The sequence below is a fragment of the Ostrinia furnacalis genome, unplaced genomic scaffold (genome assembly GCF_004193835.3).
Source record: "Ostrinia furnacalis isolate ACB-3 unplaced genomic scaffold, ASM419383v2 OfSCF5129, whole genome shotgun sequence".
Lineage (NCBI taxonomy): Eukaryota > Metazoa > Arthropoda > Insecta > Lepidoptera > Crambidae > Ostrinia > Ostrinia furnacalis.
The window spans coordinates 761,090-788,585 of record NW_021135368.1 but is presented as its reverse complement, the minus strand read 5'-3'; the positions used below and the strand labels follow the sequence as shown (position 1 = coordinate 788,585).

Genomic DNA, 27,496 nt, shown 5'->3' with positions numbered 1-27,496 from the left:
TTAGATTCTATGATCAGTACGGCTAGCACGAAAAACTTTCGAGTTTGAATCGTTGCATATTCGAATCGCCATCAAAAGATTTTGTACGAAAACTGCAACAGCGCCCTTGTGAACGTGTCGTAAAGTGAACTTAGTATAAGAAATGGTAGAAAAAAACTTATTTTGACAATCAAAATTGTCACGTTATCGTTTAATTCAAAGGTTGAGTATCCAATTTTGTCGAATACGCAAACGGATCCTGCATTACTGGATCCCGCAAAACTGTATTACCGTAGGAAAGGGCCCTAAGAGTTATTTTACAGTAACAATATACGTACTTGAGTCTTGAATATTCGTAAACAATAATATAAATAGAAATAAAAGTGCCGTTCTTCAGACCGCTAAATATGTAATTAACAAATTGGGCTCCTAATTTGCAAAACCATTATGACGTCTTCGACTAAGTCTGTCTCTTTTACGCATATTTAGATGCTGGCATGAGTGACAGAGCAGGACAGAAAGTGGGTATGTCCATGTATTCCTATTACTATTACTTAATGTTCACATTAGAATGGTAAGTAGGTAAATTGTCATCTACTATATAAAAATAAGTCGGGTTTTCCTCCCTGACGCTATAACTCCAGAACGCACTAACCGATTTCCACGGTTTTGCATTCGTTGGAAAGGTCTCGGGCTCCGTGAGGTTTATAGCAAAGAAAATTCGGGAAAAGGGGGTAAAACGGGATCCACGCGTACGAAGTCGCGGGCGGCCGCTAGTTATTACTACAAAATACAAAGTTACGCATTTAATGTAAAATTTGCATTAAGCCATAGGCCTTTAATTTTTACGTTGAAAGCTACAAATTCCTCGTGAGAAAATAATATAATCAATTCTAAACTACAAGGCTAAACGACAAGTTGAAATGACTCAGTGTCGTGAAATAGATGTACAGGGGCTTTCATTCGTTTTGTTTTTAAGTAGGCAGTTAGTAATTAGATATTCAGACTTCGCCCCTTGACTAAATACTACCTAATATGCACATGCACCGCACGCATCTGAGTAAGCATCACCTATATCTCCAATGAATGGACATTCACTCTATTATTTGCCCACTTTTAGAGCTATAGTTTGTTCCTATTCATGATACAAAGCTGAAGCTATTTTGTAGCCTACAATATTTCCATGCGCTCACGCACGTACACAGATAGCACTTCAAGCTTGACACTGTGACCTCTTATACTGCTGTATATAGGTGTTATATTGCAATAAATACATATGTATAGTTTGATATGATCTCACCATAAGTACCTTAAACCGGTTTTGTAACGAGCAACGTGGACCTGTAGCTTTTAATTGCATAATCAAAACGTTTTCCTATGCAGGTTCTGTGTTGCAGCGGTTACAATAACAAGGCATATAGATATTATGTTAGGCTTTATATTAAATAAGGAATAACAACAAGTCTTTTTCTTATTTGTTTCGCGCTTGGCAGAGCGGTCAACAAGTCAGCAAACTGTCAACTTGTTTTTTATTTACATCTTTTGTCTTTTGTGATGTCCATGGCAATAAATGTTTCTTTCTTTCTTTCTTTCAACTGTTATTGTTGCACATGTCTAGATTGATGAAAACTTGTGATTTACATTGATTGTGGAAATTGGTTTCCATTTTCCATCAGGTGAGATACAGGCCAAGAGTTTCCTCGTTGTGGATAAAAAAATGGGTGGGTTTTCATTGTTTTGTAATTTTTGTAGTTATTCATAATAGACTAAGAGCTAGTGAACGCCAGACCTACGTCATTTTATAAAAGCTGAAAGTTTGTCAGCGTATGCTCCCAATATAGGATAGAATGTTGGTGATATTTAAAGTTTGGGTCATGGTGGCTTTGGAAGCTAACCTAAAAAAACTGTCTGGCAAGGAGTTGGAACTGTCAAAACTGTCTGGCTGATGAGGAAATTACTTATAATTATTGCCCTAATATTTTAAATAAAAATCAGCTTTTATGAAAAATATAACTCATATATTTTAGTAATCGTTTTGTTTTGTACATTTTAGATATACATAAGCTTGTTTTAGAAGTGAATCAGCTCATAAACTGGCGACCTCTTGAATTGGCAGTCCAATGCCTAAGCTACTTTCCCGTCAAAACTTACAATCTATATATATAAAAGAAAGTCGTGTTAGTTACTTCGCTTATAACTCAAGAACGGCTGAACCGATTTAGCTGAAAATTGTCAGGGAGGTAGTTTAGAGCCAGGAGAAGGACATAGGATACTTTTTATCCCGTTCAAAATAAAAAAAATCTGCTTATTTATTGCCATTAAGGCGGAACAAAGTTCGCCGGGTCAGCTAGTAAAAAATAAAATAAATACAGAAAATGTCCTTATAATATATCAACGAAGTAATAAGTTTAAGTTCTAAGATAATATGACCAGTAATTAATATATCATTGATATTAGCGTTGATATGCTAATGATAAATGATTTACAACATGAAAGCTTTCGCAAGAACGAATTCCATGTAAAATCGGTTACATTCACGTAGTTTCCTGCAGTTTAACAGACCCAGTTATCCTTGCCGAAAACCGTTTACTACCAAGGTCGAATACCTCTCACGAATGCATTGGTTTGACACAAACTAGGTTTAACCATATTTTATAGTCGTTAATCTAGCAGGTACTAAATGTATTTACGAGTCAAAACCACTCCTTACTCCTTGTACATAACCAATAATTCATTCACTTTAACCGCGGTATCAAATCTGTTTATATGAATTTGAATCTGTGTAGTATAATAGAGGTATTGACAAAAATGTGAGGATAAATTTAAAATGTATACAGGGTGTCCCAGAATGGGTGAATCAAACTGCTAGGAGAGGTAACTCTACTAATGTACTATTACTAAAATATATGAAAAAAAAATTTGAGTTCGGATTTTTTTTTTAAATAAAGTGCTCTAAACTCGAAATCTAGTCATTATTTTCAAAAGTTTGTTTACAGATAAACGAAGCGATCATGTACAATTAATATTAGTAAGAAAAAAGTACAAATAAACTCCAAACGCAGCAATTATAGCCAGATACTTAGGCAAAGCTGATTTATTTTCACTATTTCATTGTTTTGTGTCCTTATGTGCTTTATTTTTTTTTCATATTTTTAGGGATATTACATTAGTAGAGCTACCTCCCCTAGCAGTTTGATTCACCCATTCTGGAACACCCTGTAGAACAGAGTTCTGGAGTGGAGATGATAGCAAGAGGGAAGAACTATGACTAAGAGTGAATGAAATACAGAGTGATCTCTATCTATAACGTGCGCTAATGAAATAACAAGTAGATTTATGGAAAATGAAGGAAAAGCCAAATAAAGGAAGATACGGGAATATTCCCTCGTTCCAACCGCTGCAGTTCCTGTGTAGCCAGGATCTACAGCTTGACCGCCAATAAAAACCCAACCAGTGAAGGTCAAGTTTGTCCCGGAGGAAAGTTAAACTGTCATTGGACCCGCAACGAAATAAAGGAAGATAGTGGGCGACTCTCTTGTTCTTCAAAAGACGTTAAAAAAGATATGACGCAAACTAAATAAATAATAATTTAATAGAATACAAGCCAACCGACGAAGTTTGTTGATTTCATGTCGTGACCCCACAAGATTAAATACGTATGGTATTATGTCACGTTTATTTAAATAATACTACGTATGGCACACAAGCTTATTGGTCTCTAAGACCAACTAGTATAAAGGCAGAACAACTTGTTTTTCGCGTAGAGACTAGTTTTCCGTGCTCTCCGGAAAGAAATCTAAATAGTTGTTCGATGATTATTCTTACTCTATGAGTTCAACTCAGCTTTCAAATGTACAAGAAAAAGTATCATTAAGATTTCACTGCGGTTTTCAGATACCAAACTGGACATAGAGAACCTCCTCCTTTTTTTTAAGTCGGTTAAAAATATACACTAGGGCGTGTGTTAATTTTTTAGGAGCTTAAATATAATATTGTTGTTTTTGACTTTTTATAGACCTCTATAAAGTTGACAATCAATAAATGTTACAATTATCCTTATTATACCTACACATACAAAGGCAGTTAAAACAAAAAATAAAAACATGAATGAACTGTTAATGTGTGCATGTGTGTGAGTACAAATAAAATATTTTCCCTAATGGAAATCGTCATTAAGCAGCAGTCAATAAAGAAAAACAGAAATACAAAACACACTAGAGAATAGAAAACACTTTTAGAGATACTACGAGTAGTAAAATTTATCTAAGAACCGATAAGCAAAAATAATAACTGCACTCCAAAATTGTATGTTACCTAAAACGCCATGCTTGCTCCAAACAAAGAATAGGTATACAGCACATCATGCCTAACACTATGGCATCTTATGTCGTTACAATAGATGCTATTTTGGAACACAAATGTATAGTTTGATGTGCTCTTGAAGGTACCTTAGCAAAAACGTGGTCGGGCGAGGCCACCTCGGTGACCCAGTTAGCATCTACTGTGCTCGTAGGCAGTAATGGTCATTGAGTGCCATAATGCATAAATACATAGAAGAAACTATCGACATTGTTCCTGGTAATTACTTTTAAACTAGTCTCTTTTTATAACTCGGTCTAATCTAAAGATGGCAGCTCTAAGCTCTGTGGTACAGTGACTAGACTCAATGCTAGGATTGCGAGTTTGAATCCTGTTGGTGTACCTAAGTAAAAAATATACAATATTAGGTTTGTAACAATTAGTTTAGAGGACTCTATTTAAGTTCATGTAAGTGTGATGAGCACGGGCATTTATACCCTAAAGCATACTTACGAGTAGGTACGAATTATGACACAAAAGTATGTTTTTTTATGCATAACAAGGCAGTTATTTGACCACAATCGCACCTGATGTTAAGTGGGATGCAGTCTAGGATGGTACATATCTGCCCTGTAAGTGCCTATTCACTCTCGCCTTGAAAACGCCTGGATTATAGTCTTCGGGAAAGACAGCAGCATGTATCTGCATTCAAAATACTTATAGTATAGGATTTCACCAAAAAAGACCTTCAAGACCGAGCTGCAAACTTTAAAAATCTCAGGCTTGAATTTTATGCCTTTGTTTCCCTGGCACAGGCTTACGGCTAACCAATTTTTATGCAAAAGCCACACCACGTTCTGGTCTTGCTGCTGTCAATGTCATTTTGACTGTGTTTCAGGGCCTTTAATGTTTAATGTTTAAACATTTTATAAAAACATCGGTCTTCTGATTATAAGTATCTTGTGGCATATTGTTCGCATCTAAGCAGGTTGTCGAACTACTCGTAAGTTACGAAATACTACTTTTAGATACATCTTAGTTAAATTGAGAGGTATGTTACAAGGACGATTGTTACATTGTTACGGAATTATGTGACATCTTGGTAATTTTCGTTTGTTTAAGTATTTAGTACTATGTAGGTACTGTAAAGTTCTATCCCATCAAAAACAATACTTGTCAAAAAAACCAAGTCTCGCAACTCAGTTGTTCTACGGTAAAAAGTTGTGAGATCCATGTAATACCAAGTCCAGGCCAGGAAATCTTTAACGTTTTACATAAATTATTGACTTGGCCATCGCACTAAATACTTTAANTTACAATGCTTACATGGTTACTGAAAATTCAGTCTTCTAGTTTTATCCACAACGAAGTTACAGGGGGTCGAAAATGGCCTGAATTGCTTCGAGAAAAGGATGGTACGGCCGTGCCGCTTTTTTGCTCGACTTGGTGGGGGCACTGCCGTGCCCCCAGATACGAATATACCGACCCAACAGTAGGTATTCTCTGACTCACTTCTATACTTACGCATTTTCGCAGTAAGGGACAAACTATTATTGTTTCCTAAAAATGCAGTTATTTCTAAGTTATATTTACGTACCTGTCGTAGTTTTAATTAGTACCTTTAAACTACATAACAGTACCTATCCCATATAGCTGCATTAAGTCATTATAAAGAAGGTCATGCCAGGAACGGATTTTCATGAGTTTTTAGTTTGTCAGAGTACACTATTCATAATTATACAAAGTCACAGTTTTATTAAAACTAATTTCGTCTTTACCTATAGTATTTTCTTAGGTATATTAAATTCAAGATGCATTACTTGTTGATGTTCGTCTAGCTGTTAGTCATCCTTCCTCTTTCATCATTCTTTATAGTAAAGTAACTATGCTGCTTTCTAGTATTTCATTTGAGGCCTTAATTTCAGCATGTATTTTCTGTCTTTCTCAGTTTCACAAAAATAGTTCCAACTGCTCCTGTAATTTCAGTATGATCTACAAAAATCATCTATCCAAGATAACTCTACTCTGTGCTATTTTTTCTCGCTGCACGCGCCATCGATCTTTTGTCATTATGTCACGGGCACAATGCGTCGACATGACATGACAAGCACCGCTGCTCATCTGGATCACGATGAGAATCGAAATAATTGAACTGCACAAAAAACTGGGCTAGTAAACGATTGGTGTAAAAACAATGACATTTGACACTGTGATCTCGATTTTCTAAACTGTTATTGATATTAAAATACCGAATTAAAAAGAAGCCTAAGCCCAAAGACTAGGTCTTGTACTCGTAAAGTTTGGTCAAAAGAGGTCATAATCATCATTTCAGCCACGTACGTCCACTGCTGAACATAGGCCTCCCCTAATGACTTCCACATCGACGACACACGACGGATTAGCAAGCTGAAGTGGCAATGGGCAGGGCACATAGTACGCAGAACTGACGGCCGATGGGGCAGCAAGGTTCTGGAGTGCGGCTACGTACCGAAAAACGCAGCGTGGGACGTGGACCGACGACCTGATAAAGGTAGCAGGAAGGTGCTGGATGACGGCCGCTACCAACCGAGCAAAATGATTTAAAATAAACAACTTGAATGTGGAAAGCATTAGGGGAGGCCTATGTTCAGCAGTGGACGTTCTATGGCTGACATGATGATGATGATGATGAAACAACTTGAAAAATTCGAACTGCCTAAGGCGGGATTCGAACCCACGACCTTCCGCTTGCCGGGCGACTATTCTTCCAACTGTTTAGTTTGAAAAGCGACTCTATTCACTAAGAAATTTTAATAACGAGCAAGAGGTCAAAAGAACAATTCACTCTGATTATTGACGTCATTTTGTGCATGTAGAGTTCATCTAAAGTGAAGAAGTAATTAACAATGACTCGCAACATACCTACACTTGATTTACACTACTATTTTTCAAAGAATACCTACCTGGGGCAAATGACATCGCGGTGCATTTTTTTTACACGAGTTCGTGCATTTTGTAGAGCGAAGTGATAACTTATGTAGGTACCTACATAATAGTTATTTTGTAATTACCCCTGCTAAAAAATTACTTGAGACTACGAACTATAGTCTCGTCGCTCTCCAGATGAAATCCTAAAAATATGTGTTTCATGAATAGAACTTAAAAATTAAATAAGCATAAAATTGACGAAATAAAAGATTGAACGGCACAATTAAGGCGGCCTTATCGCGCTAAGAAGCGATAGCAATGTCTGTCAGATAACCCTAGGAGATGACAGTTATTACTGTGTTTTTTATGTATGTAAAATTATGTTTAAGGCGATTAGTGTCCTCAATCCGCGTAAAATGGTCATTTTGTAAAGCCTACTCCTCTTTTACTGCTGGACAGAAATAGTTGAAAAAAATATATGTTATACAACAGTTCAAGGACTACATTTGACACGTTTGAATTTTTCCTACATCTCTTTGTTGTGGATTAAAAAAATAAATACGGGACATCGATTTTTTACTTCAATTCCCTACTCCTCCCAAACGGCTATGTTAATTTTAAAGGTTTTTGCACGAATAGATTAAGAATTCTTTAATCTTTAAATGACACGTTGCGTTTTTCAATCGAACATTACTTTCATTCATAAATTTTACTTTTGATAAATTCCGAACGTTTTGCTGTTGAGGGGGCCTTCGCGGGGTGCGGGCGGCAGTCGGCCGCNTTTTGATCGGTGTCAAATCGGAGTTTTCGTGCGGGGTGCGCGGGTGTTGTGCGAAGCGTGAAGGTCAAACGCTCAAGGTCATTGAGGACTCTAATCGCCTTAATGTGGATTAAAAATAACTTGTTACATAACCAATCAAATTATGTAAATCAATCCCTATCCCTACTAATATAATAAATTCAAAAGTAACTCTGTCTGTATATCTGTCACGCTTTCACGCCTGAACTGTACCGATTTTGATGAAAAGCTTAGAGATAGTTTAAGTCCTGGGAAAGGACATAGGATAGTTTTTGTCCCGCTTTTTAAACAGGGACGCGCGCGTCAAAGCTTATCTGTGACGACAAAATTTGACTAGGGTGAAACCGAGGGCAAAAGCTAGTAAGTTGTATTTACTACTGTCTATTTAGACACCGTGTTAATTAATAATACAAATTGTGCAAACCAAGGAATGTCCGTTTTAAAATCATGCTGTTATACTAAACAACGTTTCGTTCATGAGTAATACCGCAGGTACCGATTACTCACTTGATAACTATGTCGTTTAAGTATAATTAGATTTATTCATTTACTCACGTATGCGCTTGTGTCCGTCGTGAGATAACTCGAGTTTTATTGGCAGTTACTACATTTTTGTAAGACAATGGTTTGCTTGTGTCCAGATTATCAAAGGTTGACAATCAATGGTTTATCTACTATATAAAAATAAGTCGGGTTTTCCTCCCTGACGCTATAACTCCAGAACGCACGAACCGATTTCCACGGTTTTGCATTCGTTGGAAAGGTCTCGGGCTCCGTGAGGTTTATAGTAAAGAAAATTCGGGAAAAGGGGGTAAAACGGGATCCACGCGTACGAAGTCGCGGGCGGCCGCTAGTAAGATTTATAAATATTTGGTTGCTCCTTAAATAGTTACATAATCCTACAACTTGTTTGTTTTTATGACTTTAGGGCTAGGATGCACCACCTTACTTGAACTTGAACAAATGTCAAAAATCTGTCAAACTCCATACATAAAACAACGATTATCAAAAGATCATGCAACTCCGCTTTAACTAAAGAAAGTAATTATTTGTTTTATACATACTTAACTATGAAATAAAATATAATAACTGGCTCGTACTACCGCCTAAAATGAAACTTTTTAGGCCCAAAGGTGGACTGGTAGAGAATGCAATATAAAATTTTCGCACAATACGAAATTAATAATGGTTTTATGTGCAATTAAGTTTCAAATATTTTTTTTTTTTTACTTTTGTGAAGACTATTTACCGAGACACCAAGGCAATTGGTTTATAAAAACAAAAGCACGCGTCTAACTTCAATTTAATGACAGGATAATTGCAAATATTTGTAAGAACAATAGCTTGATACTGTTAAGATAACTGTGAGGGGCTTTGATACGATCTTATCAAATTAATTTATGTTTTTGAGTGAATACTTAACTTTATTGTTAAGATATTACCACAGTATCGAATTATTAATTAATGAGGCAGTACCTATCAGGCAGACGTTGTGATTTTTAATGTATGGACACGAGTTATGAAATTACTTTGTATGATACCAATATCTTTCCACCCAACAGGACTAAATTCTACCTCTCGTTCCTAATATTGCACTTCCTTTAAAGCGAAAATGCTCCCCAAGCATCATACCTAAAACGAAATCATGTTGAACGACTAATATTTTAAACACTTTTAGATACCACTTAAGATTCTTAGAAATTGTTTACTAGCTGTAGCTATTGTACTGTTTCCGCCAGCTCGCACTAAGAGTAGGCGCACACCGTTGATTTTTCGTCGGCCGATAGTTTAGTCGGGCAGTTGATCAGTATGGGCATGTATGGGAGTGCGCACACTACGCCGATTCGATTTGGCCGATTCTTCACAAAATTTAAAATTGGGCACAACTATCGGCCAACTAAAAATCAACGGTGTGCGCCTACTCTAAGCGTTTCGCTAACTCTTTTGTAATGCGAACTGCTAGGAACTGGAATTCAGTGCTCGCTTCTGTCTTTCTCGAGCATCATATAATCCGAGCCTCTTCAAGTTGAGGGTGTATAGGCAATTAGGTATACAGGGCATGTATGTATCATCTCGACTGCATCTCACTTAACATCAGGTGTGTTGCAATTAAATACCTGTTTGTGCTGCATAAAAAAACACGCTTAATCATCAATCCGGGTTCATAGAAGCGCAGCTAGTTACACTAGCGATCTTTAAAACGCTCTATCTTCTAACTTATAATATTATTAACCAACCAAACAGCTTTCGATCTCCGCAATCCTACGAAATACGCGGCTTATCTATTCTTGAATAGTGCAGCGATAATCTATCCAAACTACGTGCGCCCCACGTGACCAAGGCTGCGCGAAGAATGCCGCGCGAAGGTCGATAAAATGCGCGGGCGCTGCATTTTATCTATGGATCCGATTATGCTGATCTAAGATGCTGTGAAGTAATTTAGAATTGTTTGATGACTGTGTCGTTATAAATTGTTGTTTCTTGATTATTAGTTTCGCGTGTGAAATAAAGATGATTCTAGTTATGACTGTCGAAGAGTTTTTATTTATCATTCAGGATGTTTAAAAAAAGCATCTTTTTGTAATATTTGAGGATTTTTCTGATGGTTCTCGCCGGAAGGGATGCGAAAGGTTTTCACTCTGAAAACTAAACTCAGGCTATCATCCTAATATCTATTATGCTATTATGATGTTGATTTCCTTTATAAAAGATATCGAAAAACTGGTTACTGATCCTGAAAGTGCTTCATGAGCTCTTTCAAATGGTATCAATACTAGGTTACAGAATAAATTGAATCTGTCCGAATATTAAATATATTTTTTTGCTTTGAAATCATAAATCTTGTATCAACATAACTTGACAATGACCATAATGTTTGTTTGCTAAATTGTTATTTTATATTGACTCTATTAGGTATGCGATGATGTTGCGAGACTAATTTAATTCCAATGCCATATCAATTAATCACCGCTTAGATTTTAATTACAATTTTGCAAACTTTTATTAACATCTAACTGACACGATTTGTCTACCTGCGGGCAACTAATCGTAAGTTGAATTTGATACAGATATTCAATAGAGTTAATAAAAAATAAATAATAAATTAAATATGCTGCGCCTTCTAGTCCAAGACCCTAAGAATGGAACCAATGACTGTGATGACCAGATTCATAGCATTAACGCTCGTATTCACAAACGAAAACGAACGAAGTCTCACAGTGCGCGTGGACGCACAGGGTGACACACGAACCAATCACAGAACTCTATTCAACGCTGTGTGTTGTATTTGCTGCTTCAATTATGCAAGCATCGTTTGTGAATACGGGCGTAAATCATGTGCATAAGTACAATAGAACAGTTTTACAGCAGCCACTCAGTGGACCGACGATCTGGTGAAGGTCGTGAAAAGCTCCTGGATGAGGGCAGCGCAGTGTTGTGGGACCGTGGGGGAAGCTTTAGTCTTGCAGTGGACAGAATTTAGTTGGAAAAATAAACGAAAATAAACTTGTGATAAAAACCTTATCGTCACTAAATAGCTTCCGCTTATATTGACCTTCAATGATTGGGTTTTTATTGGGGGTCAAACTGTAGGTCCTGATTACACAGGAGTTGCAGTTGCAGGTGGGAATGAGAGGTGAGAAAAGTCCACTGCTGGACAAAGACCTCCATCCAGGTACTTCACGCGGCCCTCACTATCGGTCTTCTTCTTCGTCTTCATCGTCGGTCCACCTAGAGGGGGGGCCTGCCCACGCTACGTCTTCCAGCCAGTGGTCGCCACTCGACCAACACATAAGCGCATTCAAATGCATTCCAAAATAAGTATCAGACGTTCCAAATCATACTAAGTTAACTCAATGCCCGGCAAATGAGGCATGTCCCGTTTAACAGAGATATAAAGCCAATTGAATAAGCGTGACGTGATGCGTGACCGATGACGTCACTGAAACTGACTCGAAATAACTGATAGAGTAACTGTTAAGGCTGCGCGTAGGACACAAAGCTTAGAGAGAAGTAACTTTAGGCAATTATAGTCCATACATCTTGGGAATACGGTGCATTTTGGCTAACGCAGCTGTATGTTAGCTTTTTGCATCGTTTTTAGGCTTCATTCAATCGACAAAAACAGCAACAAAAACCAGTTAGTTACATTAAGGATCTGAAAATAGGTAGCTCTCGAAAAAATTAATAACGGATTTTAAAATAACCTACTTTGAAAGAAAAATTTTGTTCCAAAATGTCTAACTACAATAGTATAGGTACTCATTTTGGCGTACGGAACCTATGAAACAGAAAGTTTGCAATATAAAACACTGTATTTTTTAAAAAACAATGAAGGTATCTATGTGGTTACAACGAAATCACCAAATATACATACTTATTGCGTACTTAAGATTAGAAACAATGTGTGGTTTTACGCGTTTTAAAGCTTGCGAAATAGTGAAAGTCGAGACAAGACTTCAAAGAGAATAAGTACCTAAATAAAAGGGTTCTTTAAAGTGGTCCAGAATAAAGACTGAATTTCCTGTTATAGATTTTAGGCTGTGAGAGGCCGTGTTTGTTCCGGTGTTTATTCTCAGCACTTGCCATATGTTTGTCTCGAAGCACTGTTATGGCCCAAAAGATAAGGAGACGTGTATTCTCTCGAAGCGCTGGTAGGGCCCAAAGGGCTTAAGGGCTACCTTTTTTACTTTATTTGACGTTCTTTAGTGCCATCAGTGGTCAAATTGAATAAAATATTTTTGATTTTAGTGGTCTATTGGAAGAAGATATTTAGACCGATCACAAACTTGTATCTAATCCAGATTAATTTCAATCAAAATCAAAATTATCTTTATTTCTTAAGACTAATTAAATTAGTTCCTACAAAACGTCAAATGCTCTTAAGGAGCCTATACAATACATGTCTCATTCTTTTTTTGCCCTACCAGCGCTTCGAGACCAACATTTGGCAAGTCCTGAGAAGAAGCGCCGCAACAAACTCAGTCACCACTGTCTGCCGGTTTTCATTATAAAGTACTAGCTTTCTGGAATGGCTTGGAATTTTGTCTGTCACAGAAAAACTTTATCGCGCGCGGAGGATTCCGTCAACTGGGACCGCAATTAACTGGGACCGCGGTCCCAGTCGCCGGATGCGTAAAAATTAAATAATTTTCTTCCGGCGACTGGGACCACTCATGGATTTTAGTACTGTACCAATTTTAGATTGAATAATATTTTCTTTTAAGTTATCTATGAGTGGTCCCAGTCGNCTTCCGGCGACTGGGACCACTCATGGATTTTAGTACTGTACCAATTTTAGATTGAATAATATTTTCTTTTAAGTTATCTATGAGTGGTCCCAGTCGCCGGAAGAAAATTTTTTTTTTTATGGATCCGGCGACTGGGACCGCGGTCCTAGTTAATTGCGGTCCCAGTCGCCGGAAGCCTCTTTACCGTCCCTGTTTCAAAAACCGGGATAAAAACTATCCTACATCCTTTCCCGGGACTCAAACTATCTTTATACCAAATTTCATCTAAATCGGTTCTGTGGTTTAGGCGTGAAAGAGAGACAGACAGACAGACAGACAGAGTTACTTTCGCATTTATAATATTAGTATAGATTTTCAAGCGCCGTTAATTTCAGCGCGCAATCCTGAAATTAATGCTCGTATACTGAAACAAAAGCCTAGCGCGTTGATGTCTTTTGGTATTAATTAGTTGGCGGTAATATTAATTGGTATTATTGTCACAAATTATTCAAATTAATTACTTCTCAGGCAGTATATAATAAAACAAAGCTTTCGATTAGTATACGACTAAATTAAAAAACCGCTACAGGAAATGGAACGGTCTACAAAAGAAAGAAAATCTGTTACGGTAACAATCATTATTGTTTTATTTTTGCATGGCTCTGAGTCAATTATTTGACACTTAAGTTCGAATCAGAGAACAATTTTAGTGGTAAAAAGACAACGGGAAATAGAGCCTTTACGTAACTAACATTCGTGTCTCTTTTTGATGTCTCACTTAGTCAAATGTGTATAACCTATTTATTGTTTGTAAATAATACATATGTAATTTGAGTATTACAAGCCCTTATAAAAGGACATTGTCAGAAACCGCCTAAAAAACCGCCCAAAAACATTAACCCATCATAATTATTTTCTATTTTTTTTAATACATTAAGCACCCTTTCATTCTAATGGACACTTAAGCATTGAAAAATTAAATAAATAAGTCTTTTAACGTTTATTATATAATACTATTACAACTTCCGGACGTTTTGGTGCGTGGCATGGTCTAAAACCTATCAAGTTCCATAATTTTTGCCGATAAAATCTGTANTATCTTTTATAATAATTTTACTTTAATATTTTCACTATGTTACAAAAAACAATAATATATTTGCTCGGAAAACTTACCCCAAATTACACCGTTAAGAACTAAACTAGGACTTTAAATCAAGTTTATCATTCGGCATACATTGATATTCCTGATGAAACTTTGAATACTAAAGTATTTTTCAAATAGACAGTAAAATCCACCCTGTATTTTGATATTGTCGAGCGAGGTCTCTTATAAAATATCATACAGGGTGGAATTTTGTAATGCCACCTGGAGGGAAAGTTATCTTTCTTTTCAAAAATAAAGAAATTTTTTCTTTGAATTAAATTTTCTATCTACGGTATTAAAAGTACTTTCCCACCAGGTGGCGTTACAAAATTCCACCCTGTATAGCAAAACAAACTTGACATTACTTATTTAGTTTTCTTTATTCTTTGTCTACAATATTAAATCACAATGCATTTGAGTCATTTGCATAATAGTCAAATTAGTCTCTACAAGTAATCGAACCTGCAGCGAGGTTAAACTCATCATCTACCGACAGCCGTAATTACGTAAGAATGTCTGTTTGTCCCACATCTAGTGTTATATAATATTATTTATATACTTGTTGACATAATTGCTAATTTATACAACTACCTACCGTCTCTAACTGGTTTTCCTGCTTTGTGGGAATTAGAAAACTGATCTTAAACTTGTAGGTGTAATAATTCTGACTGAGAGATTATTAAGAATTTAATATTTTTTATAATACTCACATCGATTTTGGAATATACCTTAGTATCAAAGTTGATCTTAAGTATTATGAAATCAAATACTAAAATAAAAGAAATAACAAAAACTAAAGACAATTCTAATAAAAAGATTTTCCTTCAAGGTTCATCAATAAAAACTTTTTGGCTAATTAAAAATTTTCCTCTTTTCTTAATGCCTCATTATTAAATACATTTTATTTATGAATTTATTTTATTTAATGTTGTAAAATAATATTAATTATAATAGTTCATTGCCCTGATCAATCAATTTAATTGGGTCAAGGTCATTTTAATTATCTGAATATAATCATTTCAGTATTATGGGTATTTCAATAAGAGAAATAAATTAAAACTTTCTTCTATACATATTTTATTACAAAACGAAACGACTTAAGACTAGTTTCGGCTTACATATAAAATATTAATTTATTCGTATAAAAATAACCTTATTCTAAATAATAATTACATCAGTGTGATTTCATGGTTACAATAATCTACGTATACAATGGATATATAATTTGCATGCAAAAAATATACTTTTTATATTAAACATCTCGTGAACATTTTGTACCTCTATTTGTCTTTGGCATGTTAATAACATCCTGTCTCAAAATATATTATTATTATAAATCTAACTTTATTAAATATGGCTTTTACTTTAAAAGGACGGAAATAAATTTTACAGTAACACTAAAAGATCTTAATTTAAAAATCAAAATTGTAAACATGAATAATGGTACATCAGGCACGCACTTACATAATGTTGCAAACCATATGTCAAATTCACTTAGCATACATATTGCGTAAAAATTAACATATAGAAGGCCCAATCGGGCGTAACACAACAAACGCTTACAAAACAACCATTGACACAGAGTTACCTAACGTGACCTCAAAAAAGTACCTCGATCCACGATTTAGTACTGCGCTAAGTACCAATTTTGAGGTCACATTTTTCTCATACTTATCTAACGAACTCGACGCGCAAGGCTTCTCGTTTGGCCAAACGAGTTACGAAACCTACCGTCGAGAGATATGCCACTTCTACTTGGTGGGGACTCGATAGTTTGGACCCGAGCGCTGGAGATTGTAATTACGCGGCCAGAGGGACGGGGGGCCGCATTGACCTCCCGCCCGGCCGGGGCAAGGATCAAACCTCAGTCAATTCAACTAACCTAATCAAATGCCTAATTAAGAACACGGAATGTCTGAGTCATCTTTCAAGAACCAAAAGCATGCCTCGAAAGATTCGGTAACTTTCAAACGAAAGCAAATTATTATTCAGGCAATCGAATCGAATTCGAAATATGGCGGTCGCGTTGTGACGATAATACTGAACTAGCACTCCGTCTCACCTTCTTTCCTCTCCGTGATGTAGTGCTCCACTTCTCGTAAAGAATGGAACAGTTTCCACGCGATAATAGCACCAGTTATCTCGACTATGGCTATCAACAGAGACGCTCCAGCGATGGAAGAGCTGATGATCTTCGTGTAGACAGAAGCCACTTTAGCACAACCTAACCGTTCGTTCGCTTCTTTGTCCGTAAAGTCGCAAGTCGCTCGGTAGTAGCTGTCAGCGCAGCACGTCAACGGCAAGTCGTTTCTGAAGCTTCTGTAGTCACGAGCATCGTTAGCTCCACAGCACCTCAACCTCCGCTCAATCCGTCCGAACGCCCTCAAAGAGTCCGGGTTCGACTGGGAATTGTAGTATCCGTCGTACACTGTATCTTTGATGAACCGATCCGTGTATTCACTGTCGACGAAAACGAATATCAGGGTCGCCGATATGACCTGCAGAAGCACTATTAGCACAATCACTGCACCGTAAATGCCGAGTAAGCCTCGGCTTTCCTTCTGAGCACCGCACCATCCACAGAAGGCCACGAACATGATGAGGATGCCGAGGAGGATGAAGAGCCATGGCGCGACTTGGGGCCAGTAGACTCGGTAGTCCAGGAGGTAGTGGTTGCTGTTCCTCAGGCTGACGAACTCGGTCAACTGGACGAAGAACCACAGTCCGGTGGCGGTGGTGGCAAGTCCAAACACTGCGAAGACCACGTTTACGCAGTAGAGCGCCGCTTTCATCATATCCTCTTTAGCCATGGTGACGCGTCCGTTCTCGTGCGCAGCTGACAACGGAATGAGATGCGCGCGCGGTCTGCCACTGGTTTTATTAACGTGCGCACGCGCAGCTCTAGGGCTGCCACATGTCGATCTAAGATCCGAAAAACATTGCCAGTGAAAGGAATGCACTTTGTCGATTTATTAAATCACTCGAAAGTGTGTCACGGATTGGGAAATTAAATTTGTCTGTTGTGTCTAGGATTGTTGGTAAATTAAAATTTAGATTGCTTTGGATATGCATTTATTTTCATAAAATTTTGATTTCATAACATAATCAAAACAAGCGTAGGAATTTTGAGCGCAGTAATACATTATACACATCTTTTCGTTGATACAATCGGTCATTAAATAAACAATATCGCTAGAATTTACCACAAATAAATAAACCTTAATGAGATTCTAATTACTTTTACAAGGAAACCTCAAAATTATACAAGTCACAATATTTTAATAACTTAAGGAAAAGTCTTTAGGAAAAAAAAGTGTGTAATAATAATACGCATTATTTTTGCATCTTTATGTTTTTAACGTTTTTGGTGATCTTGTTTTGTATTAAAATCTACATATTTTATTACATATTTACCTGTCCAATACCTAATTGATGATGGGGCAACCCTTTTCTATTTGCATACTGATAACAACGCTGCTGTTTACATTTAAAATTTGTTTGTAAACAATCGCTCAATAAAAACATTACTCACCTTATTTTATTGATCAATTACGTTCTGTTACATCTAAAATGCTTACGATGATGGAAACGCCTTGTGTGTGAGTTATTTGAAGAATTTGATATGCTTTCGATTTCAATTCCAAATATTTGGTGACAAAATGGTCTCTTTTACGAGAACTTGTGTTTGTTCCTAAAACGCTTATTTAAATTTGCAGTTTTATGTTCTAGGGCCCATATCATAAAAGTGAACTTAGTTTCATATTAGTCATACTATTAACGACTTATTATGAAACCACGTTCACGAGTGAGTAGTGCTATAGCTAGGTCCCGACCGGTTCTACTTTGACACACTTTAGTTTTTCTATGTCGATGACGTAATGAAGGTGTGATCCGTTGCCTCACACTAAATCTCAAACGTTTAGAAGACTAGCAAATTTCTCGTAAACTTGTTTACAACTTTTGCCGTGGAATTCTTTCGATAGTTAACTACCATCTTAAATCAGTCGAATAATCTCAATATAGTACAATAGTGACTCACAATCGTGATGTTTATTATGGGGCACCTATTACTCGGCAAGGTAGAGGTGTGTGTCTTTGCTAAACAAATTCCACGGGCCAAAGCAATTTATGTACTGTGACTCATAATTTTTAATAGAAACATAAAACCAATTTGCAGATGAATCAGTGTTCTTAGAAGTATTGATGGAAATCGGATATTTAATATATCATCTGACTATATACCTATAAGTTTAACGAATCACTACCCTTTGTAGGTCATGCACCTACCTACAAAAATCCTCATCTATAAATTATGATGTTCAATGGGAAAAGAGTGTGAAATAATTACCTAATAAATACAAAAAACATTCATTATTTCATTGTATATCAAAACTTAGCATTCAATCATAAATTATTTTACAATAGTTATCTGTTTCGTCAGTCAACAAGAATACATTTTAATTATAATATTACAGCCTTAGATCTTAGAACATTATTTCGTACATCATTTTTCATTTACTTTACATTACATAGAATAATTTCTGAGATCTTCCACTAGTTCATTGTGTTACCTGCGTGTGCGCATAAGGAAAACAATAACAAAAATCTCAGACACATTTCAAGGTAGCAATTTTTGCTCAACTTAAACATTACAACTAAATTCTAAATAGTTATTACAGTATAATAAATTCGCTATTTTTCAACCATTTGACATAATTTAGAAAACTCATCCTTAACAATAGAATATTTGGATAGAACAGGTAACATTTCACACTGGAATTTCCTAAGCATGACAAACTTTATTAATAAGTTACTAGTTTGAAACATAAACTAGTTTATAATTGCTAAGTAATTGAAGATTAATTGGAAAAGTAATATCCGTCACGAAAATTAAATGACTAACAATACTTTGTATATATTTACACAATCAGCATTTAATACTATTTATGAGATATTTCCTAAAGTAACAATAACTTAAAGACAGGTGGAATATGTCACAAAACTTACATAAATTGTGATGTTAGCCGTTTCTTATTAATAACTATAATTAAATTACAATTGGGTAAAACTTTGTACCAAATCGTTTTGCTTCGAACAAGCTAAAACAAGAACACAAAATAAATACATATAAAATAAAATAAACCAGATTATAAACTACTTTTTGAAGTTCCTACTTGCGTAAGACAGAAATCAGTCAGTTGACACATAAATGGAAAATCAACTTAACAAACTGCACCTAGTTAGTCACTTTCTACAAACGAGAATTGAAAAACTAAGTTACTAACACATTACAAAACGTGCCTCAGAGCTGTCCCTTGAGGTACCACATTACGTAACCTGCTATTCCAAATGGAACTTTAACGCGAACTAAAATGACTCAGATTCGGATGACTCATCCTTTACAATAGCACCTTCTTGCTCTCAAATTCTACTTGCGCGTTTTCCACTTTTCGAGGTCTTCTTCCTAATTTTTTGGATACTTGGATAGATGTCAGAAGATTTGCAATTCCCACCACTGCGATTAGTATTGATATGGCTGATAATACCTTGACGGCGATGCTGGAATATTGCGTTGCGACTTCAGTGCAGCCGTGACGCTCGTTCGCCCTTTTGTTCGTGATATCACAGTCGATGGCGTATGGCTCCAAAAACCCGTGATAGTTCACGTCACAGCACGACTGGGGGAAGTTGTCCTTCCAGTTCACGTAGTCTCTTGGTCCGTCAGCTCCGCAGCACTGCATTCTCTTCTCGATGGTCCCGAACGCAGTCGCCACTTCTTGATCCGTTTTCGATTGGAAGTAAACATCCCATATCGTATCTTTAATGAAATCTGACGCCACTTTGTTGTCTACGAACACCAACGCCACTATAGCTGCAGTGATGGCCGCGAATATGGATATCGAGACAAAAATCACGTGAGTATAAACGAGTCCTTTGCTAGACTTCTTGGCACCGAACACTCCGCAGAAAGAAATCGAAAATACCAGGATTCCGACCAGGATGAACAGCCACGGGATCACTTGGGGCCAGTACAGGTTGTAGTCGAGCAAATAATGGTTGCTGTTCCGAAGATCGGTGATTTGTTTCACTTCGACGTAGAGCCATATCGCGGCACAGGCTAAGGCCAGCCCTAGCACTCCGTGGACCGAGTTGGTGACGTAAGCGCAAGACTTAGACATGGCGCGTGTGTATCGTTCTGCTGCCGACAATGAAATGGCGTGCGCCCGAGTGGTCGCGGCTATAAGACCGCCAATGTCACGAAGGCTTAGTGTCTTAGTCCTGGAGTACTTCCTTCGATGAGTAACGACGTGATATGGTTGAATTACGTCTTTCTGGGATGAACTAGGAAGTTTCCGATTAGTTGTTGTTGAATTAAAAGTGACTCAATTGTTATTCTGCGACGGTCTAGGATTTTGTGTCAATTGTGATAATGAAAAGAGGACAGGTGGCTCAATTTAGATACTGCGATATGCTTAGTATATTAGTAATAACTTCTTATTGAGTCTGGTTATACGAGTAAGACAATATAGGTCACAGTTTAATGTCGTAGTCGGTTTTAAGATAAAAATAAAACTTATTGAAGTGACTAATGCTTTTAAAGTAGCTAATGACGATAATATTACACTAAAATAATGTTAAATGACTAGTTTCCTTGTGTAATGTGTTTAAAATACGTTTCTTAAGAACAAATTCGTATAAAAAGAAGCGAAGATCTGCAGTTACTTAGAATTCAGTTGTAATGTACAAAACTCTCAAACATAATAATGTAAATAACGTCTGGAAAATAAATATTTATATTCAGTTATAAGTATTTACATTTTCTTGAAACTATTTCGTAGCTCACAAAACACCTGTAGCATACTTTTACAAGGTAAACACCCAGTTACAACTCGTGCATAAATGATTAATTTCAATGTTTTACAACTATTCTAAGGGTTTTAGTGCAATAAACGATTGACTATTGAGTATTGACATTATTTAATGTGTTTTGAAGTTATCTTAGGTAATTACTAAATTAATAAACTCTACCCTTTTGTAAAATGTTTATCGAAATGAAATTTAATAGAAACATGGTTGTACCAAGTTCAAACATTCATAGCAATGTTCCAAACAGTAACATTTGTGATAGTTCAAAGCTTCAGGATCACATAAATATTGGAAATACAATACAAAATATCGCTTCAAATAGTACTTTTAATGTACATTGTCGAAATGATAAAATTTAAATATATTAAACAAATAAGTATAAATTATTATGTAGTAAAATGTTTCTGTTACATATTTAATCTAGGTAGAGTTTAGCTTTACGGACAGTTAAGTTATTATAAAATGAAATTTCTTTTTCCCTGTCCCTGTCTGAAATACTAATTTATAACATTAAAAAAGTTATTATGTACCTCAGGAACCACCCACGCAGTTCCTAGTTTAAAATTAGCCTTGTCTAGTTTTAATCTAGACCAATTTAGTAGCTTGTGTGATAACGTAGTTCAACATAATAGTGAGCTAGTGTTCGTGCAAAACATAATCATCAAACATAGCATTTGGTGGGAATCTTTTACTTTTAACTGTGAAAATCTAAAAAAAAATTACCCACGCACATTAATCATCGATATAGGTACGTAGTTAGTCCATTTCTATGTAGATTTAAGTGTCAGACATTTTTAACTTCCTGGCGTCTGACATAGCTCAAGTAGACGGCTTGACGTGCCCTAAGCATGATTATTTTCAGACAATCATGACATATCTAAGAATTGAACTTAACAACACCCAATAAAACCTCAAGAGTCGAGAGAAAATTTTGACTGAAATTAAAATTAACTGCAATAAAAGTCAATTATGCCCATTTTCACCATCAATCCCTAATTTTTAAGTGACCCCTATGGTAACACATAACAGGAATTTTATTTACATACGGTTTTGATGGTGAAAACGGGCATGACCATTATTTTCTGCAAAAACGTTTTTAAAGCTTTAAAAAAAACCTGTAACGTATGACTAACTAGGAAACGCCAGGTTGAAATAAAATCGTCAACGTACTTAAATTATACTTAATTATGACCTAAAGGATAAAACGCGATATATCCTCAGCATTCTTGATCAGTTTATCAGCAGCACAAATACCTGTGAGTCACAGTTGATCTAACGTTATGTATCATACTACCATAATGACCCATAGAGGTGAGTACCATGGGGATTCATCTATAGGTGCTAATTTTGAGACGTGCTTATGATCTCAACTTAAGTACTTGCTATAAATCAATGGAAAACACTATATTTGGAAGTATTGTTATAGCCTCTTTGTTTGTATGGTTGGTGTGTATTGGTTAAAATTGTTATGGGATGTGTCAAAGTGCTTTTAAAAAGCTATTTGCAGAAAATAAATATAATTATGTATAGTATACATTAGTTCCCGTTAAATAATTTTCGAACTGCCGAATGTTGGTCTCGAAGCGCTGGTAGGGTAAAAAGATTATAAGACATGTAGACGCTCTTTAAGGACAAAATATTTGACGATATTTTGTAAGTACTATTTATCAGTCTATACAAATAAATATGAGAGCTACAACATTCTTTACGTGCATAAATCTATACAAATACCTGATGTTTATTACTAGCTTAAACTTGTTACATCTCTGTTGTTTCAACGATGGAGTAGAGTCCTTAGAAGTAGGTACTGAATCATTTTTCTTATAATATAATTAGATTAATCTAATCATGCTATATACTCGTAGGCATGATGCTCGCAAAGTAAATTTACATTCGTGATTCTCATCTGGGAATCGAACCCATGACCTCTGACTTTAGTACTACTCACTACACTACAAAGGCTTCTCTCTAATCACTGATAAGAAACACATTTTCTATCTTTTATCAAAACTATCACACCAGAAGAAATATTTCTTCTTTAGTTTCTATTGACAAAAGTCAATTGTCCAATATTGATAAAGTTAACTTATTGACCGACGAAGTAGAAGTCTTTTGGGTATTCGTTATATCAATTAACGTCGTTTATTCATTGCAAGCGTCCAATCAATTAGAGACAAAGAATTAGTTTGGCCATGGGGACGAGCAAAACAACTACTGGCTGATTTATGAATCGACTGAGAAACGCGTGTTACAACTTTTGACCATAAGGTTTACTATTTATGAGAATTTTACTAAACATGACAGCTGAATGTAAATTGATACTGTGAAATAAATGAAAAAAGTTTTTGTTTTTAATAATATTTTATTAAAAATGAGGTATATTGCTTAAAACTAAGTTACTGGACAAAATAATTTACTGGTCTACTCAAGTAAAAAAATAAGTCGTTTTAGTGAACAACACAAAGTTTTTAAACAATAATTTATTATTATTACTATAGTAAAAAATACTTTTTGGTAACAATTGCATTATAACTAAGACTATGTACAACACATTCAGTAAATCGGAATTGCAAAATTATTATTTACTTGATAAACAATTAACTTGCAACACTAAAATCGAGTAAATGCTCCATTCCAAATTACGTACGTAACCGCAAAAATATAAATATCACACATCAGTTCGAGCACACACTATTTACAAAAGCCTATTCTAACTTTCAATTAATTACAAAGGTACTTTCAATGGTTCTTGTTCAGGTGTGGAGTTGAATCTATCGGATTTACTTTTTCTCGATCTGACCAGTAAAATAGCGACGATCAAGCTGCCCACACTTAAAATGGCAATGGCCAGAGATGCAACTGAGGTATATCTCATGAACATACGAGTGTAAGGCACGGCGACCTGAGCGCAGCCTAACCTCCTGCTGGCAGCGTTCTCACAGAAAGCAGCATCCTGGTAGTCGCAGCAAGATGGCGGAATCCTCGACTGAGTGTAATCCGATGATCCTTGGATCCCGCAGCACCTCAAACGCCTTTCAATGTTGCTGAACGCGTCGATCACTTCCTTTCGCACCTTCATCTCTGAGTACGCATCACTGACAGCACCGGAAATGAAGTCATCTGTCTCTTTTGCGTCCGCGCATGTAAACCCGAGCACACCGGCGGCGAACGCTGCCAAGGTCACCAGCGACAGAAACACAACGTACACGTACAAGGACGATTTGTTCTTCCTGCAGATCCCGTAGAAACCGCACAGGTTGACGAAGATGACTGCGATGCTGATGACGAGGAAGACCCATGGGAGCACTTGAGGCCAGTACAACGTGAAGTCCAATAAATATCTGTCCTTGTTCCTCAAATCGGTGATGTTCTTCAGTTCCACGAAGAACCACATCGATACGCAGGCAAGAGCGATCGAGAGGATGGTTTGGAGGATATTGAGCACGGTGGAAATAAATTGTAGCGCGGCCATGTTTACGTTTGGCTCGTTCAGTCGGTAATGATTGGATCGGAAGCGCGGCGGAGGCTTATATTGTTCGATGACCACAATGACTCATGCCGCGTTGGTCTGGACTCATGGCATTACGTACATGGGGTAATATGACGGGCTTAAGAAACAAGGGAGATGATAATATTGTTTTGAATGGAAACACGCATGTGAATCTTTTAGGTAAACAATTGTTAATGACGACCGAGATATTAAATATTAGAATTCTCAAATATAATTCATCACTCAATCTTTAATACTATTTATAAGACTTATTTAATCTTATAATTATAATAATTATATTTATTTATCAGAAAATGAATTACATACAAACATGTGTTCTTAAAACTAAAACATTCAAGTATATGACTTCCTAAAACATTACAAAAAGGAGCCAAAATAAAGTTGCAAAAACACCTTTTTGCTTCGCAATAAACTATGATGATGGTAATTAGAAAATATGATATTATTTTCTTTAAATAATCCTACATAATAGCGTTTTAACATTCCGTCATATTATGCTTTGTTCATTCTAAATTATTGTCAATTACAACGTGCCCTGAATCAGGCAATTTGTTGAATCTAACTGAATCTCTTCAAGCTTTACAATCTTTATCTAGACTCAAAAGTCCTACAAATTACAGGATAAATTACAAAGTATAAAATTGGAGGCAGATAAAAATATTACGTTACAAATCCAAACCATTTGCTATGCTCGCTACACGTTATAGGATTTGTAAAGCGGAAGTAAACCGCGACCTCGAGTCGATCTCATGTTTACTATTAACATCTAAAATGAATAGTGGCTACTCACTAACTAAACTAGGTAGCACAGTGACACAGTGATTGAACTAGAGGTCCCAGTTTCTATTCTAGACTTCTCAAATTATGATTATTTTAGGTCTTTACAAATAAAAATTCGCGTCAGACTAATATACATTACAAGCGGCCGCCCGCGACTTCGTACGCGTGGATCCGTTTTACCCCCTTAGGGGTTGAATTTTGCAAAATCCCGTCTTAATGAGCACCTACGTTCTAAGAAGAACCCTCACTCAAAATTTGAGACTCCTAGCACTTGCAGTTTCTGAGATTTCGTGATGAGTGAGTCAGTCAGTGACCTTTCGCTTTTATGTATAGATACATGTACTAAAATACCATTCAAGATTAGCTGAGTATCTAACGAAACGAAAGATCAAATACTACTGTTACCTAATCTAGTTTCAGCCATTTCCTGAAACAAATAGTGATAATTGATAGCATTTTACTGATTGCGGTAAATTACAAACACATGGTTAGTTGTGGTTAAAAATTAAATTTAGTTTGCTCAAAAATCCCCCAGGCGGTGACTGGTCCTCAAATAAAGTCATAAGAAATCCCCGAAGTTATTATGTAAAATGCTTAACCGCTATTTTGTAATAAGAAGTGTCGTTTTCCCCTCCTGCAAGTTGTCTGGATGATTTTGTTGTTCTTTTCTTGCGTGATTGTGGTCCCTATAGCCTTACTGTTTATTTATAGATCTAAAAGGTCTGCAAGGGTCCTGGGTTCGATTGCTACGTTTTCGACACCGACAAACTTTTTACCGTCTAATCTAATTGTTCCCTGTTTTTATGGCTTTTTCAGAATATTGAACTTTTAAAGCTTTTAACTGTTTACGCAACAGAATGGATAAAGAATTCACATTTAGTGACACACAATCGAATGGAATCCATGCGTTCAATGGCTTTCCGAACCTTTATTAGATCATCCGTCCATCGGGAAAACATCCATTAGCTTAACCTCTAAGCCGGAAACCATGTTTGTTGATGTATCTCCTAGTTTCTGATTTCATCCTGAAAGCCTTTGGTTTCCTTTCATGTCCGTAATCTGCTTCTATATTGTAAATAAAAACTAGAGTCACAACACTGGTGTTCCACTTTATGTCACACCATAATAAGCATTATTTCTCAAGCAAGTACTTTTTTTTAAAACAGTCAACAAGTTAGTTTTTAGTTTAAAGCAATAATGTCAAACTGTAACTTTTAGAGTTAAGTTTGTGTTAGTTTTAAAAAAAGTTCTGATTATCTATCTATATAAATAAAAATGAATTGATGTTCGTTAGTCTGATTAAAACTCGAGAACGGCTGGGCCCATTGAGCTGATTTTGGTTTTAAAATGTTTGTCGTAGTCCAGGGTAGGTCTAAACGGTTAGCAAATACGCGCGCGATATTGTTTTTCTGTGACAGACAAAATTTCACGCGGGCGAAGCCGCGGGCGGAAAGCTAGTTGTAAATAAAATTCTATCATCAACTGTAACTACACTGCTTCTTCTTTGTCGTTTTGCTCTTGGTAGAGCGGTCGTGATTACGTTAAGGCATCCACGTCGATGGTAGAGACCTCTACATGATCTCCCGCCGTCTCTCCCTACATTCACTACCACATAATTTGTCAACACTCGTCGTTTCAGCCAAATGACGTCCACTGCTGGACAAAGGCCTCCCCCAAGGTTTTCCACAATGAACGGTCCTGCGCTGCCCGCATCCAGGCTCTTCCCGCGACCTTCACCAGATCGTCGGTCCACCTAGTAGGCGGCCTGCCCACGCTACGTCTTCCAGCCCGTGGTCGCCACTCGAGAACTTTCCTGCCCCAACGGCCATCGTCTCTACGAGCTATGTGCCCCGCCCACTGCCACTTGATTTTAGCAATTTTGCGAGCTATGTCGGTCACTTTGGTTCTCCTGCGGATCTCCTCATTTCTAATTCGATCACGCAGGGAAACTCGGAGCGTAGCCCGCTCCATCCAATTTGTCA

At 36.5% G+C, this 27,496-nt stretch overlaps 3 protein-coding genes across 3 annotated transcripts; all 3 read right to left on the bottom strand.

The window, feature by feature from the left end:
* Positions 1-15,502: 15,502 nt before the first annotated feature.
* On the bottom strand, positions 15,503-17,284 carry LOC114360729 (CD151 antigen). The gene has a single exon (XM_028315517.1). It carries the CDS (start codon positions 17,164-17,166, stop codon positions 16,402-16,404), a length of 765 nt encoding a protein of 254 aa, XP_028171318.1. The 5' UTR covers positions 17,167-17,284; the 3' UTR covers positions 15,503-16,401.
* A 617-nt stretch (positions 17,285-17,901) lies between these two features.
* LOC114360728 (23 kDa integral membrane protein) lies at positions 17,902-20,643 on the bottom strand. The gene has a single exon (XM_028315516.1). It carries the CDS (start codon positions 20,533-20,535, stop codon positions 19,756-19,758), a length of 780 nt encoding a protein of 259 aa, XP_028171317.1. The 5' UTR covers positions 20,536-20,643; the 3' UTR covers positions 17,902-19,755.
* Positions 20,644-23,948: 3,305 nt separating this feature from the next.
* On the bottom strand, positions 23,949-24,695 carry LOC114360710 (tetraspanin-7-like). Its single transcript, XM_028315494.1, has one exon. The coding sequence runs from the start codon at positions 24,693-24,695 to the stop codon at positions 23,949-23,951; it is 747 nt and encodes a 248-aa protein (XP_028171295.1).
* Between the last annotated feature and the right edge of the window lie 2,801 nt (positions 24,696-27,496).